Source organism: Camelina sativa, chromosome 7 (assembly GCF_000633955.1).
Source record: "Camelina sativa cultivar DH55 chromosome 7, Cs, whole genome shotgun sequence".
In the NCBI taxonomy this organism is placed as follows: domain Eukaryota; kingdom Viridiplantae; phylum Streptophyta; class Magnoliopsida; order Brassicales; family Brassicaceae; genus Camelina; species Camelina sativa.
In genome coordinates this window covers 23,448,064-23,464,545 of record NC_025691.1, presented here as the reverse complement: position 1 = coordinate 23,464,545, position 16,482 = coordinate 23,448,064, and the positions used below count along the sequence as shown (strand labels likewise).

At 37.8% G+C, this 16,482-nt stretch overlaps 4 protein-coding genes and 1 pseudogene across 4 annotated transcripts; 2 read left to right on the top strand and 3 right to left on the bottom strand.

Moving 5' to 3' along the window:
- On the bottom strand, positions 2,939 to 4,371 carry LOC109125663 (putative pentatricopeptide repeat-containing protein At1g74400). Its single transcript, XM_019227818.1, has one exon. The coding sequence runs from the start codon at positions 4,348 to 4,350 to the stop codon at positions 2,971 to 2,973; it is 1,380 nt and encodes a 459-aa protein (XP_019083363.1). The 5' UTR covers positions 4,351 to 4,371; the 3' UTR covers positions 2,939 to 2,970.
- On the top strand, positions 4,372 to 6,970 carry LOC104702163 (protein NEN3-like). Its single transcript, XM_010417990.2, has 6 exons — positions 4,372 to 4,757; positions 4,827 to 4,984; positions 5,103 to 5,149; positions 5,238 to 5,301; positions 5,510 to 6,210; positions 6,306 to 6,970. Exons 1-6 carry the CDS (start codon positions 4,469 to 4,471, stop codon positions 6,550 to 6,552), a joined length of 1,506 nt encoding a protein of 501 aa, XP_010416292.2. The 5' UTR covers positions 4,372 to 4,468; the 3' UTR covers positions 6,553 to 6,970.
- Positions 6,878 to 8,483, bottom strand: LOC104702164 (probable xyloglucan 6-xylosyltransferase 5; the record flags this gene model as incomplete). The annotated part of the gene is given in 1 exon segment (XM_010417991.2): positions 6,878 to 8,483. A coding segment is annotated over 1 exon segment (1,373 nt), but the record flags the coding sequence as incomplete, so codon positions are not given.
- LOC104702161 lies at positions 9,349 to 10,292 on the top strand (annotated as a pseudogene).
- LOC104702162 (probable LRR receptor-like serine/threonine-protein kinase At1g74360) lies at positions 10,412 to 14,290 on the bottom strand. Its single transcript, XM_019227816.1, has 2 exons — positions 13,871 to 14,290; positions 10,412 to 13,695 (listed from the first exon to the last, which is right to left on the bottom strand). Exons 1-2 carry the CDS (start codon positions 13,959 to 13,961, stop codon positions 10,466 to 10,468), a joined length of 3,321 nt encoding a protein of 1,106 aa, XP_019083361.1. The 5' UTR covers positions 13,962 to 14,290; the 3' UTR covers positions 10,412 to 10,465.

Here is a 16,482-nt window from a genome sequence, read left to right as displayed (position 1 = left end):
ACCATTTAGCGCTATTTAAAAACATGTATGATCATCAATACCCGGAGTTTTGACTAAATGATCTCAACAAGACTGAGTCTTCTTGTTCATAAAAGGAACATTAGTTTAAAAGTCGATGAATTTGGAGGACAGAAACTAAGAAAGAATACGTCTTTAGATTCAACGACTTTATGCACATGCTCATTCTGTAAGCTGCTCATCGCTATTTCAACCAAATTCCTCAGCAGGACAAAAAAAAATGAAACTTTTTCACAAAATTTTAGCAAGAGTTGACCAAACTATAGAAAAGAAAAACTTAGAATTTACAAGTAACAATCATCATTCGTCTTAGTCAAACTATAATCTATGATCAGTCAAAATCAAATGCACAAACCCAAAAAAAAAAAAAGAAGGATAAAAATGGAAACTTTAAATTACCCATAGCGAAAACTCCAGTAAGAGCGCCCGAGAAAGCGCCGGCGATCAAGCGAGAAACTGTGTCGATCGTTGAGTCGGCGGCTCGTTCAGCCTCCACGGCTGGTGAAAGGATCGCATCCATAGAGAAGAAGAAGAAGAATTGGATAGAGAAAAAACCTTAGGGTTTGATGAAATATTCAGAAAAAGGAGATACTCTGTGGTTGGTTGAGAAAATTTAAGATGTCAGCCATGGAAGTTGAGAGACAAGGCACCGCTCGTAAAAGCAACTAAGACGGAACCCATCATTCTTTGAAAAAAAAATTATTATTCCTTAATTTGGTTTATTTTTTTGGGGCCACTTTGATAAAAGTGAAAACTTATACCAATTTTAAAGTTATCAATTTAGTCCCCCACTTTTTTTATTGGCTGTTTCATTTAGGGGTGGGCGGTCGGTTTTTCGGTTTGATTTCGGTTCGGTTTTTTCAGTTTACGGTTTTTTTGGTTTTATAAAAATTGAACCATATAGAAACCATATGTAATTTCGGTTTGGTTATGGTTCGGTTTTTTCAGTTTTTTCGGTTTATGGTTTTTTCGGTTTTTTCAAAAATAAAACCATATAAAAACCATACGTATAATGGTTTGGTTTGGTTTCGGTTTGGTCTCGGTTTTTTCGGTTATTCCATATTTTAAAAAATAGATAGTTGATACATAACTAAAAAATAAGCATAAAAAGTAAAACCTAAACATAATTCAAAAAAATAGAATCCAAATATAGTTTTGTAAACCCAAATACTTAATTGAAATTTAAACTCTTAAAAAGTAAAGGCTATTGAAAAAGAAAACCAGAAAAAAAAACCAAAAAAAAAACTTGGAGATCAATAACTATAAACCCAATATAAATTTATAAGTTGGAGAAACTAATTATATCTAATTATCCTAAATTTTTATAAAAAACCAAAAAAACCATTCGGTTTTACGGTTTTTAACCAGACTAAACCTAAACCAAATGGTTAATTAAAATAAAAACCGAACGGATTTTTAGACTTAACCATAACCAAACCAAACCATTTATTTCGGTTGGTTCGGTTCGAGTTTTTGTATTTCGGTTTTTTTGCCCACCCCTACATTTAATGTGTCAATGTGTTTCTTGTTTTGAAATTTTGTTTGTGAGTTGAAAAAAAAAACAGTAATTACAAATTTGATCATTATTTCAATAATTGGAGTTAAAATTCGGGAAAATCAGTTTTAAACCTTCAAAGTGTCACTGGGTAGCACTTTAAACCTCGAGAGAATTTCACTAACACTATAAACCTTTAAAATGATTTTAATAACACTTTGAACCTTTAAAATGATTTTACTAACATTTTAAATCTTAAAAATAATTTTCATTTTTGTACTGCCATAAAGAATAATAGAATAATAATATCCATCAACGCAAAATAGTTAAACTATGTTGGTTTAATTTAAATTTTAATTATTTTTAGTTTTTATAAAGAAATAAAAAGATAAAAAAAAANAAAACCATTCGGTTTTACGGTTTTTAACCAGACTAAACCTAAACCAAATGGTTAATTAAAATAAAAACCGAACGGATTTTTAGACTTAACCATAACCAAACCAAACCATTTATTTCGGTTGGTTCGGTTCGAGTTTTTGTATTTCGGTTTTTTTGCCCACCCCTACATTTAATGTGTCAATGTGTTTCTTGTTTTGAAATTTTGTTTGTGAGTTGAAAAAAAAAACAGTAATTACAAATTTGATCATTATTTCAATAATTGGAGTTAAAATTCGGGAAAATCAGTTTTAAACCTTCAAAGTGTCACTGGGTAGCACTTTAAACCTCGAGAGAATTTCACTAACACTATAAACCTTTAAAATGATTTTAATAACACTTTGAACCTTTAAAATGATTTTACTAACATTTTAAATCTTAAAAATAATTTTCATTTTTGTACTGCCATAAAGAATAATAGAATAATAATATCCATCAACGCAAAATAGTTAAACTATGTTGGTTTAATTTAAATTTTAATTATTTTTAGTTTTTATAAAGAAATAAAAAGATAAAAAAAAATTTGTGTTCATGTTCATTATAGACAAAACTTTTACGACATTACTCTTCACATTATTAATTTTTTTAATAAATGCATCTCCACTAGATTCTAATTCAAATCGATTGACTTCTCACTGGAAACCAATGAATCTTCTAAATATATTGTCGTCTTCAATTTTACATTTGTCAAAATGTTTTAACCTTATCTTTGATTCTTCATTTTTTCTTGCTCTGATGTATTTTTAATTTTTTTTATCAATAGTCGTAAATAATTAAATTAAATTATATCAATTAAACAAGTATTTAAATCAAACCAGCATAAATTAACTATTTCACGTTGACGGATATTATTGTTCCGTCATCTTTCATGGCATTACAAACAGAAAAGTTAGTTTTAAAGTTTAAAGTGGTAGTGAAATCATCTTAAAGGTTTATAGCGTTAGTAAAATTTTTTGGGGGTTTAAAGTGGTACCTAGTAACACTTTCAAAAACTTTGAAAGTGTGATTTTTTCGTTAAAATTCTAAAGTACATAATCTAAACTTGTCATACAAGAAACTAAACACCTCAAAACCTCACTAATCTCTCCCATCATCAGCTGCTTCTTTTCATTGTCATCATGTCCTGAAACAAACTCGGTGATAATGCTTCCGAGCTCAATCCAGCTTTTACCAGGCACTCTTCTCTTCCTCACACGATCCCTCATCTTCCATTTCTCATCCCACATTCCTTTCGATGCATATATATTCGACAGCGCAACATAATCTCCGACATGATCATGGTCTAACTCAAAGATCCGTCTTTGAACTTCTTCTCCTAGCTCAACATTTCCTTGAAGACAGCAAGCGCTAAGAAGCGTTCTCCATAGCACAGCGTTTGGCTTTATCGGCATCTGATTTATGAACTCGTGAGCATCTTTCAAATGACCTGAGCGACAAAACAAATCGACCATACACCCGAAATGAGCTTCTCTAGGTTTGAGATTGTAATCCTCAGTCATGCTCTTGAAATGTCGTTTTCCTTCTTCTACTAATCCACCGTGACTACAAGCCATCAAGACGCCGATGAAAGTCACATCATTTGGAGTAATAACAACGTCTTGGCTCTGATCAATGGTCTTCATTTTCTTGAAAAGTTCTAAAGATTCTTGAGCTTGACCGTTTAAAGCATACCCGAAGATCATAGATGTGTAAGTAGTCACATCTTTTCCAATGGTTTCATCAAAGAGTTTCCTCGCTTTCTCAACTTCCCCAGATTTCACATACATGTTAAGAAGTGAGTTTCTCAGAGTTAAATCCATACCCATTCTTCTTTTCCTCTTGACGCCACACGAATAAATCCGTTCTCCCATCTGCACCGCCCCTAGATCAGCACAAGCCGATAAAGCCACAGTCACAATCACTTCATCAAGTTCGATCTTTTCCGCTTCCATTCGTTGAAACAGCTCAATAGCTTCCACAGACCTGTGATTCTCATTGTAAGCCGAGATCATCGCTGTCCACAAGACAATACTCTGTTTCTCAAGCGTTTCGTCGAACACTTGGCGTGCATCATCGACATCACTCGCCGCAGAGTAAAAACCAACTAGTGATGTTTGAATTTGAATCACGGTATTGAACCCTAGCTTCCTGACAATAGTATGGATCTGTCTACCGTCAAATGAAGAACCTTTCTGAGCTGACGAAGCTTTGATAGCAAACAAAACAGAGAAACTGTCGATAAAGCTTGGACTTTTTCTGAATCGATGCCGGAAATTTAAAAGAGCTTTGATTGGTTCCCCAGATTCAAGGTAATGCTTCAACGTGTGGTTAGATTTAAGCGATTTCGTATGGTAACGTAGAAGAAAGGAATCAAATTTGTTGATCACTCCAATTGAATTCAGATGACGCAAGATAAGCCTCATGGTACATTTGCGTCTCTCAAGTTTAGATTTTTTTCACCATAAAAAGAGGAGGTTGGTGCGTGAAGCTTATCCCGTCGCTATAAAACCCAACAATTACAATATCTCAGTTCTCAAAACAATGGCTTCGACTCAGGGGGGCGACGAGAGAAGCGAGATAGTTTTTTTCGATCTTGAGACGGCGGTTCCGACCAAAGCGGGGATACCTTTTGCGATTTTGGAGTTTGGGGCTATCTTAGTTTGTCCTATGAAGCTAGTGGAGCTTCATAGTTACTCCACTTTGGTTCGACCCACCGATCTTTCTCTCATAGCCACGCTCACGAAGCGACGAAGCGGTATTACGCGCGACGGAGTTCTCTCTGCACCTACCTTCTCTGAAATCGCCGATAAAGTCTACGACATTCTCCACGGTAAGTGTTTCTCTCTTATCTCTCTCCCTCACATGTAGCCTACAAGTATTGATTTTGGTGTTTCTGTAGGACGAGTTTGGGCGGGACATAACATAAAGAGATTTGATTGTGTAAGAATAAGAAACGCATTTGCAGAAATTGGTCTCTCTCCCCCGGAGCCGAAAGCTACCATTGATTCGCTTTCGTTGTTGTCTCAGAAGTTTGGGAAGAGAGCTGGTGACATGAAGGTCTCTCTCTTTTTTTTTTTTTTGTCTTCTCAGTGATTAATATCAAAGCCTATATAGCTTCCTTGTAACTTCAAAGATTCATCACTCATCAGAGTTTAACTCTTTTTGAATAATGTAGATGGCATCGCTTGCTACATACTTCGGGCTAGGAGATCAAACTCACAGGTAAAAAGAGTAAACGATACCCCCTGAGCCTTTTAACGATTCACCAGTTGTTTCAATATGGGACTAAAACATTGATATGATTCACCAGGAGCTTAGATGATGTCCGGATGAATCTTGAAGTTGTCAAGTACTGTGCAACCGTCTTGTTTCTGGTATTGCTGTCTTCTCATTGATTTCTTGAATAATGATTTAACTCTTAACTTTAAAGGATTAGATTAAAGAGGTTGAGACATATCTGACTTCTGTCTACAGTTTGCAAATGTTTGGTCATCTTCCTTTTAAGACCACAACTTTGCAAGCCGTGAACATGGTCTGCAAGTATTTGTCATATCAATGAGTTTAAGTACTTGGTGTTTGCAGGAGTCCAGTGTTCCTGACATTCTTACAGACATGAGCTGGTGTTCTCCAAGAAAAAGTCCGAGAACACGAAGTAAAGAGAAGTCACTGCCTAATGGAGTCAGAGAAAACCAGACTTCATCTTCTTCGAGTCCTAAAAGTGATCCGAGTTCCTCTTCCGTAGATGCCACAACCGTCAAAAACCATCCCATCATTTCTCTTCTGACGGAATGCTCAGAAAGTGATACATCTAGTTGTGAAATAGATCCATCTGATATAACCACTTTAATAAGCAAACTACATATTGGAAATCTTGAGACAGATGATGCGTATGAAGAGCCTGTTAGACAGCCGGGTGAATCAATCGATCCCAATACCAAAGATGAATCATTTTTGGGCGTTGATGAAGTATCTGTTTCTAGCATCATAGCAATCCCGTTTTATCGTGGGAGTCTGAGAATGAAGCTGTTTCACAACGACACCCCTCTACATCTCTGTTGGTATAGCTTGAAGATTCGGTTTGGAATCAGCCGGAAGTTTTTGGATCATGCAGGTCATCCAAAGATGAATATCGTTGTCGACATACCTCCTGACTTATGCAAGATCTTGGACGCATCCGATGCTGCTGCACATAACTTACTGATTGACTCAAGCACAAGCTCAGATTGGAGGCCTACCGTTATGAGGAAAGAAGGTTTTACTAACTATCCCACAGCCAGACTGCAGTAAGTATTCAACACTCTCTCTGACCTTTTTACATACGATCATTTATCCACCGGGGAGTCTCTAACCTTTGCCACCATTCTTATCTGGTTGACAGAATAAGCTCAGAATCCAACGGAGATGATACCCGGTGTGAAAGTGGAACCCAGGTGTACCAAAAAGAAGAACCTTTGGGAACCAATCAAAAGCTCGATTTCAGTAGCGATAATTTTGAAAAGCTTCAGTCAGCGCTACTTCCAGGTACCCTGGTTGATGCATTCTTCTCACTCGAGTCTTACGATTATCAGAAAATGGCAGGGCTACGTCTACTAGCTAGAAAGTTGGTAATCCACCTGAAGAAGTGATCTAGCCAAGGAAAAATCATTTCTTTCTCTTTCTGGTCATTCGGTGAGCACTTTTGGTCATTCCCATTTTGTATCATGTAATATTAAGGAACATCTTAGTCTCTGCTAACTCGTGAGAGATTAGTTGCTAGGAGAAGGAAATTAGTATGTTCAGAATCATATCTCTAGTACCGATCAATAGAGACACCACACTCATAATGTAACAGTCATCCTGATTAACACAGTCTAATATTATTGATTCTTAAAACATTTCTTCCGAAGTTAGTACTTGCCAACGAGTTGAAGTGTCTGAAACTTGAATATAGCAGTCACGAGCAATAACAAAAGTATGAAATTTCTCCATATATTTGACTGAAGAAAACACAAAAACATCTATGGAAAAAAGAATTTGCAGCTAAAGTATTCTTGCAAACAACAATAAAAAAAAAAAGCAGAAGAAATAGTAAAGTAGCAAGTACAGGCAAACAAATTTGCTTTGCATTTGTGAGTGTCATATATTTTTACCTATACGTGTCCACGATTTCATGAGAGCTGAGCCTATCCTCTCTTTCTTTTCCTCTAGTTCTGTGGTTTGGTTTCCACTTGTGTTCTGCGAATATCAAACTTGTCTACAAACTCCAAAGGAGTGACTGTCTCATTTCTGATCCTCTTAATCTTGGGGCTCAACAATCCCCTATGACCAAACCCATACAGCTTGAGCACTTGATTGTCTGCAAAATTGAAGGCCCTCTCCATACTCTTCAAGCACCTCTCGACTGCATAATCAGCATAGCTACCACATGGTTTACATCCAACGAAATGTGTCACAAACGGCCATCTCTCATCACCCAATCCCGGGTGATACTTCTCTACCATCTCCTCATATCTATCAACCAAACCTTCCCAAAACCCGTGCAAATAGTATTGATTCTCCACAAACACTTTCTCCATCCATGTATCTTTCTGAGAAAGCAGAAGATAGATCAATGCTGACTGATCATCTGCCTCAAAAGCTGGTCTGCCTTTCAGATAAGCCGTCAATACCTTCCCAGCCTCATCACGAATTGGCCCTTTAGGTCCCATAGGCGCCCAAGCATCTAACAAATCCAACGACCACTGACAGTTCCTCAGCAGAAAACTACCAGTGTTCAAAGCAATCCACGACTTCTGATCGAACAGTAAGTCAGGATAACCGTGAATGACCAGATTATGCTTCTCGTACCTAGCCAGAGGGATCTGAAAGAGTATGTCAGTGAACAAAGCATCACTATCCATCCACCAGATCCACTCAACTTCTGGATGAGAGAGCATCAACCTCCTAATCATGGGCAACTTAGCCCAATAGCCAGCAAGTTCCTTATCCAAATGAGCCATGTTATAGACAATCTCAATGCCATGAAGCCTACAATAATCAATCTTGTTCTTGACAGATTTCAAAAGATAATGGTCACCAATGGGGTTATCGCAAGGCTTGGGAGGAGATCCAGTTAAAAGCAAGATCCGAGCTCTGCCATTGACAGTACTAGGAAACTCAGGGTTCTGATTCAACCATACCTTACGTTGACTATCCCAATCAGTGATCTTAGGACCTAGAACATAAGTGGCATTGGGATTCATATCACCTTCCTGAGGCTCATCCAAGTCGGTGGGATCCGAATCAGATCGGATCTCAGCTAGAATCCGGTTAGTCTCCTCAATGATGTTCTGGTTAACCGCATTGGCGCTTGAGCTTCCAAGGTTACCAACACCGATTGTGCCACGCAAGACGAGGATTGTGACGAAACCACAAAGAATCGTGATCTTGATGTTGTTAAACGTCTTCTGCATCTGCCTACCTCGAGGCAACAAACCACCACGACCACCTCTTCCTCCACCGTTAGCTGCAGTCGTCGTCGGAAGTCCTCCGCCGCTTCCAGAGGGTCTTTTATGCGCCGGTGACCCATCTTGACCCATCTCTCTCTCCCTACCTCACAACGTCTCTCTCTCTAGAATTCACTTACAGGTTTGCTACCATCAAAATCTGGCCTTTTATGTTTTTGCTATGAAAAGACAAGTCTATGTAGGTAGGTTTCTTCTCTCTCTCTCTGTACTTAATTAACCACGGATCTGAGAATAAAGATCAGATCTTTAGCCTGATTCCGATCGGGGAGAGAGAGAGGGAAAGAGAAAAGATTTGACGATCTGAAGAACCCTAATTTAAAATTAGAATTAAACCCAATAATGCGGAAACATTGTCATTACTTTAAAACATATATTGTCGGAGAGCAATGCTTCGTTCGTTCGATCTAGAAACTAGCACAAGGAAGGAAAGAAGAGAAGATCTAACGCGTACAGCTCACTTAGGCTCACACCGACAAAATGTTTTTAATTTTTTTTTTACTTAAACCGGTTTCACAGTAAAATGGCAATGACCGAACTAAACCGATGGTTCAATTCAATTCAACTTTGCCGATATTGAAACGGTGCGTTTCGTGGTTAAAAAAACGAACAGCTATGGATAAGGTGAGGAGAGAGAGAGAGAACGGTGGCGGCGGAAACCTCGAAAGGCGTTTCAGAGTCACCATGTTCTACGACGCGTGTCCTTTTTTCGGCGAAAGGACGCCGCTTTTTTGTTTTTCTGCAATTACATATCTTCTTCATATCATCTCTTTAATAATCTGATAAAGTTTGTAACTTGAGACTTTTACCCTCTTCGACATCTCTTAGTGGTATGTTTCCTTGTTTCTGTCACTCTGTTCATTGCTTTTTTTTGTATGTTCCGTCTCGAATCTTTGTGGGTTGGACTGTGAATTTCATGTCTGATTATGTGTAATTTAGGTTGAAAGTGATTATCTTTGTGGACGCCGTCATTGTTATGTGGAAATTAGCTTCAAAATCCATCAAAGGAGGCTTTAAATCACAGGGAGGAGAAGAAGCTGCGACGAAACCGACAAAAGCTCCTTGTGATACCTCTGGAGATGGAAGAAAGAGAACAAAAGAAGAGAGATTGGAGTGTCCCATTTGCTGGGAATCATTCAACGTCGTTGAGAATGTGCCTTATGTCTTATGGTGTGGTCATACTATCTGCAAGTATTGTCTTTTAGGCCTTCAACGTGCCGTTGTCATCAAATCCTCAGCTTTACCTTTCCAGCTTCCTTTCTTCGTTGCTTGCCCTTGGTGCAATGTTCTCTCTTTTAAGGCTTGTTTGGAATGGATCCATCAGATTCCCTTCCAAGAACTTTTACCTTCTTTGGATGGTCGAAAGCGTCAATGGCTGCAGATCTCAATCGCGTACTGACGACAAGAGGGTTGCTTCAGGGCTGAGAGACATGAGAAATAGGTGTGATGGAGTGAGTGATACCGCCTCAGATGATGAACGGTTACTGGACAACAATCGCAGCTGGTGGAATGGTGTGACTAGAGGATACTTCAGAACTGGGAGGCTCCATGACTCGGTATGTAAGTCTATGGCTCTTGTTGCTCATTTGCTAGCTAAATTTCCTCTGGTAGTCATATTCCTGCTGATGGCTTTGTATGCAATCCCTGTGAGTGCTGCAGTTCTTGGCCTCTATTTCTTTGTCACGTTTGCTTTGGCTGTCCCCTCGTTTCTTGTCCTCTATTTTGCCTTCCCGAGCTTAAACTGGCTGATCAGAGAGATTGCAGCCTGACACATTGTACTGTCACTTTGTTCCTGTATGTTTCGTGACTTGTAAGAAACATGAGATAGAGCCAAAGTTGTTTACACTTAATATAGAAAAGAAGAAGAGTATCTTCTTATTTCAGATTGTGTCTCTGTACATAGCGAACAAAACTACCTTTCTCTATCTCTCTCTCTGTTTGACAATAATGAGATTCTGTGTACAAGATGAATCAGAAACAATGGAAACGAAAAATGGGAAGAAAGAAAACTCTGCTGTTCTGTATAAATCTGAAAGAAGAAAAGAAAGAAAGATTTTTACATTTCTCTGTAATCTGGTGAAGTTAAGCCATTGAAGAGCTCGGCTTTACCGGAAATCTTAACCAACATAGCTAAAACTTCTTTCATGTTTGGTCTTGCCTGAGGATTGTCAGCTGTACACTTCACACCAACCTTTAGTAGCTCAGTCAATTGCTCAGCTCCGTTCCCTGGTTTTGTCCCTGACAGGGTAAATGGCGAACCTTTGGCTGTCATGTTACTTGCCATTACCCGTCTTGCCCATTCGACCAAGCACTCTTCTCCTCCATCAACAGCTCTTCTACCCGTCGCGAGTTCCATGATCAATATTCCGTAGCTGTAAACATCTCCTCTTGTGGTCGCTTGCCAAGTTTGTCCATACTCAGGAGCTACATACCCAATTGTGCCTGCAATCACCGTGCTCACATGGCTATCTCCTGCATTTAAGAGTCTTGCTAGTCCAAAATCTGTCACTCTAGCATTCCCGTGTCTATCCAAAAGAACGTTGCTTGCTTTCACGTCTCTGTGAACGATGGATGGGTAACATTCGTGGTGCAAAAACACTAATCCCCGTGCTACATCTGTGGCTATATCAACACGTTTCCTCCATGGAAGTTTTGTTTTGTCTGTGATGAGCTCCTCTAAGCTCCCGCCTCCCATGTATTCATGCACCAAGATTTTCTCTGACCCATCTAGGCACCATCCATACAGCCTCACGAGGTTCGGATGTGCCCAATCACCAAATGCGTTGGCACTTAGAACTTCCATTTCAGCTCTGAACTCTTTCTCTGCTTCTGTGCCTTCTCTCTGCAGCTTCTTGACTGCGACTTCTCTTCCATCAGGTAATACGCCTCTGTAAACAGTTCCATATCCTCCCCTACCTACCACTCTCTCCTCGGAGAAGTTACTGGTTGCTTTCAGAATGTCAGCGTATGTGAATGTTGATTTGTCTAGGCGAATAACCTTGATTTTTCCTGATAGCCATGGCGATGATCCGCCTGAACTGGAAGTCAAGTCATGTCTGGTTTTCGAGCCATCTAAGAGATCAGTCTCCGCATCCCTTGAAGCCTTAGCAACCATGAGAATAATACCTGATACCACTAAACATGCAATAAACGCCAATGCAAGAGCCAAGGAAATCCAAATCAAAAGAAGAGTTCTTGGCCTGTTTCCTACGATTTGGTTGGAAATCTTCCTCGTGTTGTTCCCTGATTGGTTGAAGAAACTAGGAAACTCCAGCAACGGATTCCCAAAAAAGGATTCTTTGTCAAAGGTTGCTACTTGTCCCGTTGTTGGTATCGAACCAGAAATGAAAGGGTTATATGAGATGTTGAACTTGCTCAGCTCATTCAAGTCATTCAAACTCATTGGAAATTTTCCTGAGAAATTGTTGTAAGACAGATCAAGATTCTGCATGCACTTGAGATTTCCGATTTCTTGAGGAATCTCGCCTGAAAAATTGTTCCGGGTGAGGTTGAGGAATGAAAGAGGCAATTTTCCTATCTCTGAAGGCAGTTTCCCCTCAAACTCATTAAAACCCAAATGTAGCGTGCTTAGCTTGCCCATCTGAGAGATACTTGCAGGAATCTCACCTGAAAGCTTATTTCCACTGAGCTGAAGATAGGCTGAAATTTCAAGTGTGCGTACTTTGGAACCAGCAGTGCAGACAGGAAAAAGACCGTACCCTTTAAGAACATGGTCCCATAGGCTTCTGCAACTCTTTTTGGTAAGAATTGCGTATACAAAGTTGAAAGGAGGGAACTCTGCTGGAATCCATCTCCTCATCGCCAAGCATTCACCGGAACCAGCAATTATCTTGTCGTTATCTTGCCTGTTGGCTTCAAACGTTGGAAGAGGATTACTACCCATTTTGGTCAATTCAGGATGGAATCTACCAGAGAGCTGGTTGTTTGCCACGTTAAACCACAAAAGGCTCCTGCAGTTGCCAATCTCTCGAGGGATTTCTCCTGATAGAGAGTTATTTGCAAGCATTAGCCACAAAAGAGAGGTCAAATTTCCAAATGAAGCTGGTATTGAACCGGTCAGCTTGTTAAAGGAGAGATCGAGTGCTTGAAGCCCCGGCATGTTCCCATACTCCTGTGGTATGTTGCCACTGAAGTTATTATAAGCAAAGATCAAGAACTTCAAACTTTGGATTTGGGAAATTTCAGCAGGTAACTCTCCCGAGAAGTTGTTGTAGCCCAAATCTAGCCTTAAAAGATTAGGCAACTTGAGGATGTTGGAAGAACGTATTCCTCCAACATATGAGTTCGCATGCAGGACCATATACTTTACTTGAGTGAATCTCCCAAATATTTCTTGAATGTCTCCTCCAAACTTGTTTCTGCTCAAATCCAGAAATATCAAGTTGGTCAAGTTCAGGAGAGTTTCCGGTATGTCTCGGGAGAATGTATTATTCCCCAAGTACAAACCTCTGAGAGATGATATGGAACCTATCTCAGCTGGAATGTTCCCTATGAATTTGTTTCCCCACAGATTCAATACACTTAGATTCTGACACTTGGAAACTTGGCCTGGAAATTCCCCACCAAAACTGTTCCCAGATAAATCCAACACTTCCAAAATGCAGTTCCCCCTGAACATGGAAGCTGAGATATTCCCGGAGAGAAAGTTATCAGCAACTGAAAACTGGAGCGTCCTCCCAAAACCATCCCACACTTGTCCACTGAACCCATTGGAACTCAAGTCAACATACTTGAGATTCCTACACCCATTGAAGATGTCATCGATTCTGCCAGTAAAGTTGTTGGCAGATAGATTTGCAACAACCAAGCTGTTGCAGAACAATGGGAAGCTAGACTGGATATCACCCGCAATCCTATTCACCGAAAGATCAAGAACCTCAAGAGTTGATAAACCAGGTAAGCTAAGCTTTCCTTCAATGATATTATGAGAAAGATTAAGATGCCTTAGGTTGTGACAACGGCTCAGGTCATCAGGAATCGACCCTTCGATAGTGTTCCTCGATAAATCTAGATACGTGAGCTGCGTTAAGGCCGAGAAGTTCCCGAATAAAGCACCTGAAATGGTGGAATCAGTTAGATTGATCCCTGTAACTCTACTTCCCGGAGGTGTACATATGATCCCAGGCCAGTTACACACATCTTGCTTCTCCCTTTTCCATTCTGTATAGACTCCTCTGTTCTGTGGGTTCCGTGATTCTAGATACGATCTCAGGCTTAACAAGGCTTCTCTATCACTGTCCAGAGAATCACCAGCCACTACTAAGGCTGCCATGGGGAACAAAAAAAAAAAAAAACGAAAACTTTCATATAGTAGCTAAAACGATTCATATTCATCAACGACGTCAAAACAGAGTAAAAATAAAAATAAAAAAAATTGAAATTTGCGATTCGATAACAGTAGATAGCTAATAACAGAAATTGAGAAGAAGCAAAAAGTCACCTGTGATGAAAACGAAGAGTAAGAAACAAAGAAAGCGAAGAGACTCAGAACCATCATCATCAGCCATGAGCACACGTGTCACAATAGTCATCGTCGTCGTCGTCGTCCTCCACTTGGTCTTCTTCGTGTGTCTGCGTCTTTATCGTTGTTGGCGTCTTCGTCGTCCTCTTTGGTTGTGATGTTACTCAACAAGGTGTGGGAATTATCGGGGAAGAAGAAGATGAATTTCATGGAAGTTCATGTGAAAATGGGATTAGAGAAGAAGAAAAAGGGAAGTTGGAAAAAAACAAACAAACCAGCACGCACGTAGACTAAAAGCAACTGAAAAAGAAAAGAAAAAAAAAACTTTGAACATCACACAAAGATTTATTCCTATTTATTAGATTTTTCTTCAACCCAAAAAAAAAAATTTTGATTACAAAAAGGTGAAATTCAAATCATCATGTATTATGCTAATTTTGACCCCAAAAATAAAAATAAAACGTATTTATTACGTTACCACACTAGTCTTATCAAAAAAAATATTCTTAAGAAAATACCGCATTTGTTGAACATGTTGAAAATGTTTGAAACCAAAAATATTTTATATCCTCCAATCAATGAAGTCGTTTTGAACAAAAACAATTTAATCGACTACATCAGTGTCATATGACTAAGCAGCATACCTCTTTGTTCTCCATATTAGAAAGTTTACAAAAAAAAAAAAAACAATTACATTACCTTTTCTTTATAATTTGTACGGTACCACTTGCGCACTCAAGAACATATCCTAGTGGGAACATTTTTACGTACATATCGAAAATGTGTGTTTAAGTTTTAGAAATTTTAATCTCGTGATTTGGTTGATTAATATCATAGTTAGTTAACTCGAGGGGAAAAGAATTAGGTGAGCAGTTGTGACATCTAAGTTGACCGGTTCAGAAGAGTTTGACTTCGTGTCAGAGTTGGTAAAGTTCATCATATAAAAGCTGTTCCTTAATGTAAATCTTTAATTACGTTTACACATGTATGTATGGGGTGAATGCGACTAACCGAGATTTGAAAGTAAGTTCTCTAAAACAATGTGTAGAATACAGATAAAAAAAAATTTAAGTAAACAAATTTCGACGATCATTAAAGAGAAACAAATTGGCATAATTTTGAAAATTTCAGAATTAAGATATTTTACTAAAATTGGTTAACATTAAAATACATGTATATGGTGGTGGGTCATATATGTGATTCATATGGACGGCAGTAGTTGACTTACTTAGGTGCTTTGACCAATGTTTTATTTTTTAAATCATTGTTAATCATCAAATCTCTCATTTTATTCGTTTTTTGTTTTCCCGTTATTATCTCTATTTTTTCCTGTCTCTGTCATAAGTCAAATGCGTGTATTATTATACCTTGATTAGTCTTAAGTATTCAATTAGTTGAATGGTATAAGGTACAGTATATAACACTTCGTGACAGACCATTGAATATTTTTTTGAATTAGAAAATTCAGAGGCTTACTTTTCTCTTCCATAAAGTCATAAACAGAACAATATATATTTTTTTTATTAATTACTAATATTTATTTTATGTGTAAAAGTAGTATTTTTAATCAGAAACAAATCAAACTATTCAAGCTGTTGATAGATGATGCAACAAGATTTAAAGATATATAAGCATCTAAGTTTAGTTGTCTATAAGTTTAAAAATCGACAAGTGTTAATAGTCATGATTTATATAGCTTAAAATATACAATTGTAGCTTCAACTATTCTAATCATACGAGGATATTGTATCATTTCTGTACTGCCACATATGTTTCAAAATCATTATATTACTCTTCCAAATATATATCCATGTTGTGGCTTCTGACACTTGAACAGTTGAACTCGTAATGATCTAAAGTCTGAAATTTTTCAAAGTGGTACCAATTTTAAAGTTTTGAATTCCCCACCAATTGAAACGGGGAAAAAAAAAGAAAGTAAAATGGTCCAGTCAATACAAGGACGTGTGAATGGTAATGAGCCAACATTATTTTTGTTCATGCAAAAACAACTAAGGCGACCAAAATGTTTCTTTTGGTATGGTAAAAGTCCATGCCTCTTGAAAGCGACGTTGTTTGTGCCACGCGTTCAGGTTTTTTCTCTCCGTACCCATTTGCTGTTCGATGTTTCCATTGGTCAAATTCAACATTATCACACGACACCAATTAGTAGCATTGGATCCACTAAATATCCCACCCACTCGAGCTAGTCTAATCTTGTCAAATCGCAAGGGCATGTTTATAGGGAGATCAGTTTAGGGTGTTCTTAGAGTATAAATATTGTGAATATAATGTAAGATCAATAGTTAAAAATTTTTGTTAAAAAGTTAGTTATTGGAAGAACATGTTTAAGATCTTAATATTTAATAATATAATATTCTTATAGAAATTTAAGAATATTTAATAAATACATAGATTAATGTTTAATAAAAAATTTAAGAATGTTTAATACTATTTAATAATATAATGTTTATTAATATTCTTAAACATATTACAATTATAAAAATTTATAAAATAACATTTTAATTGCAAATTTATAAAACTTTTACTAAAATTCAAAATACAATGCCATATTTTTATGAAACAAAAAAAAA

Coding starts and splice junctions, on each gene's coding strand:
- LOC109125663 (XM_019227818.1), bottom strand. CDS start 4,350: ATGAGGCTTATCTTGCGTCATCTGAATTCAATTGGAGTGATCAACAAA.
- LOC104702163 (XM_010417990.2), top strand. CDS start 4,469: ATGGCTTCGACTCAGGGGGGCGACGAGAGAAGCGAGATAGTTTTTTTC. Junction 4,758..4,826: donor AGTCTACGACATTCTCCACG/GTAAGTGTTTCT, acceptor GTGTTTCTGTAG/GACGAGTTTGGGCGGGACAT. Junction 5,302..5,509: donor GTGCAACCGTCTTGTTTCTG/GTATTGCTGTCT, acceptor TGGTGTTTGCAG/GAGTCCAGTGTTCCTGACAT.
- LOC104702162 (XM_019227816.1), bottom strand. CDS start 13,961: ATGACTATTGTGACACGTGTGCTCATGGCTGATGATGATGGTTCTGAG. Junction 13,696..13,870: donor ACTCTTCGTTTTCATCACAG/GTGACTTTTTGC, acceptor TCCCCATGGCAG/CCTTAGTAGTGGCTGGTGAT.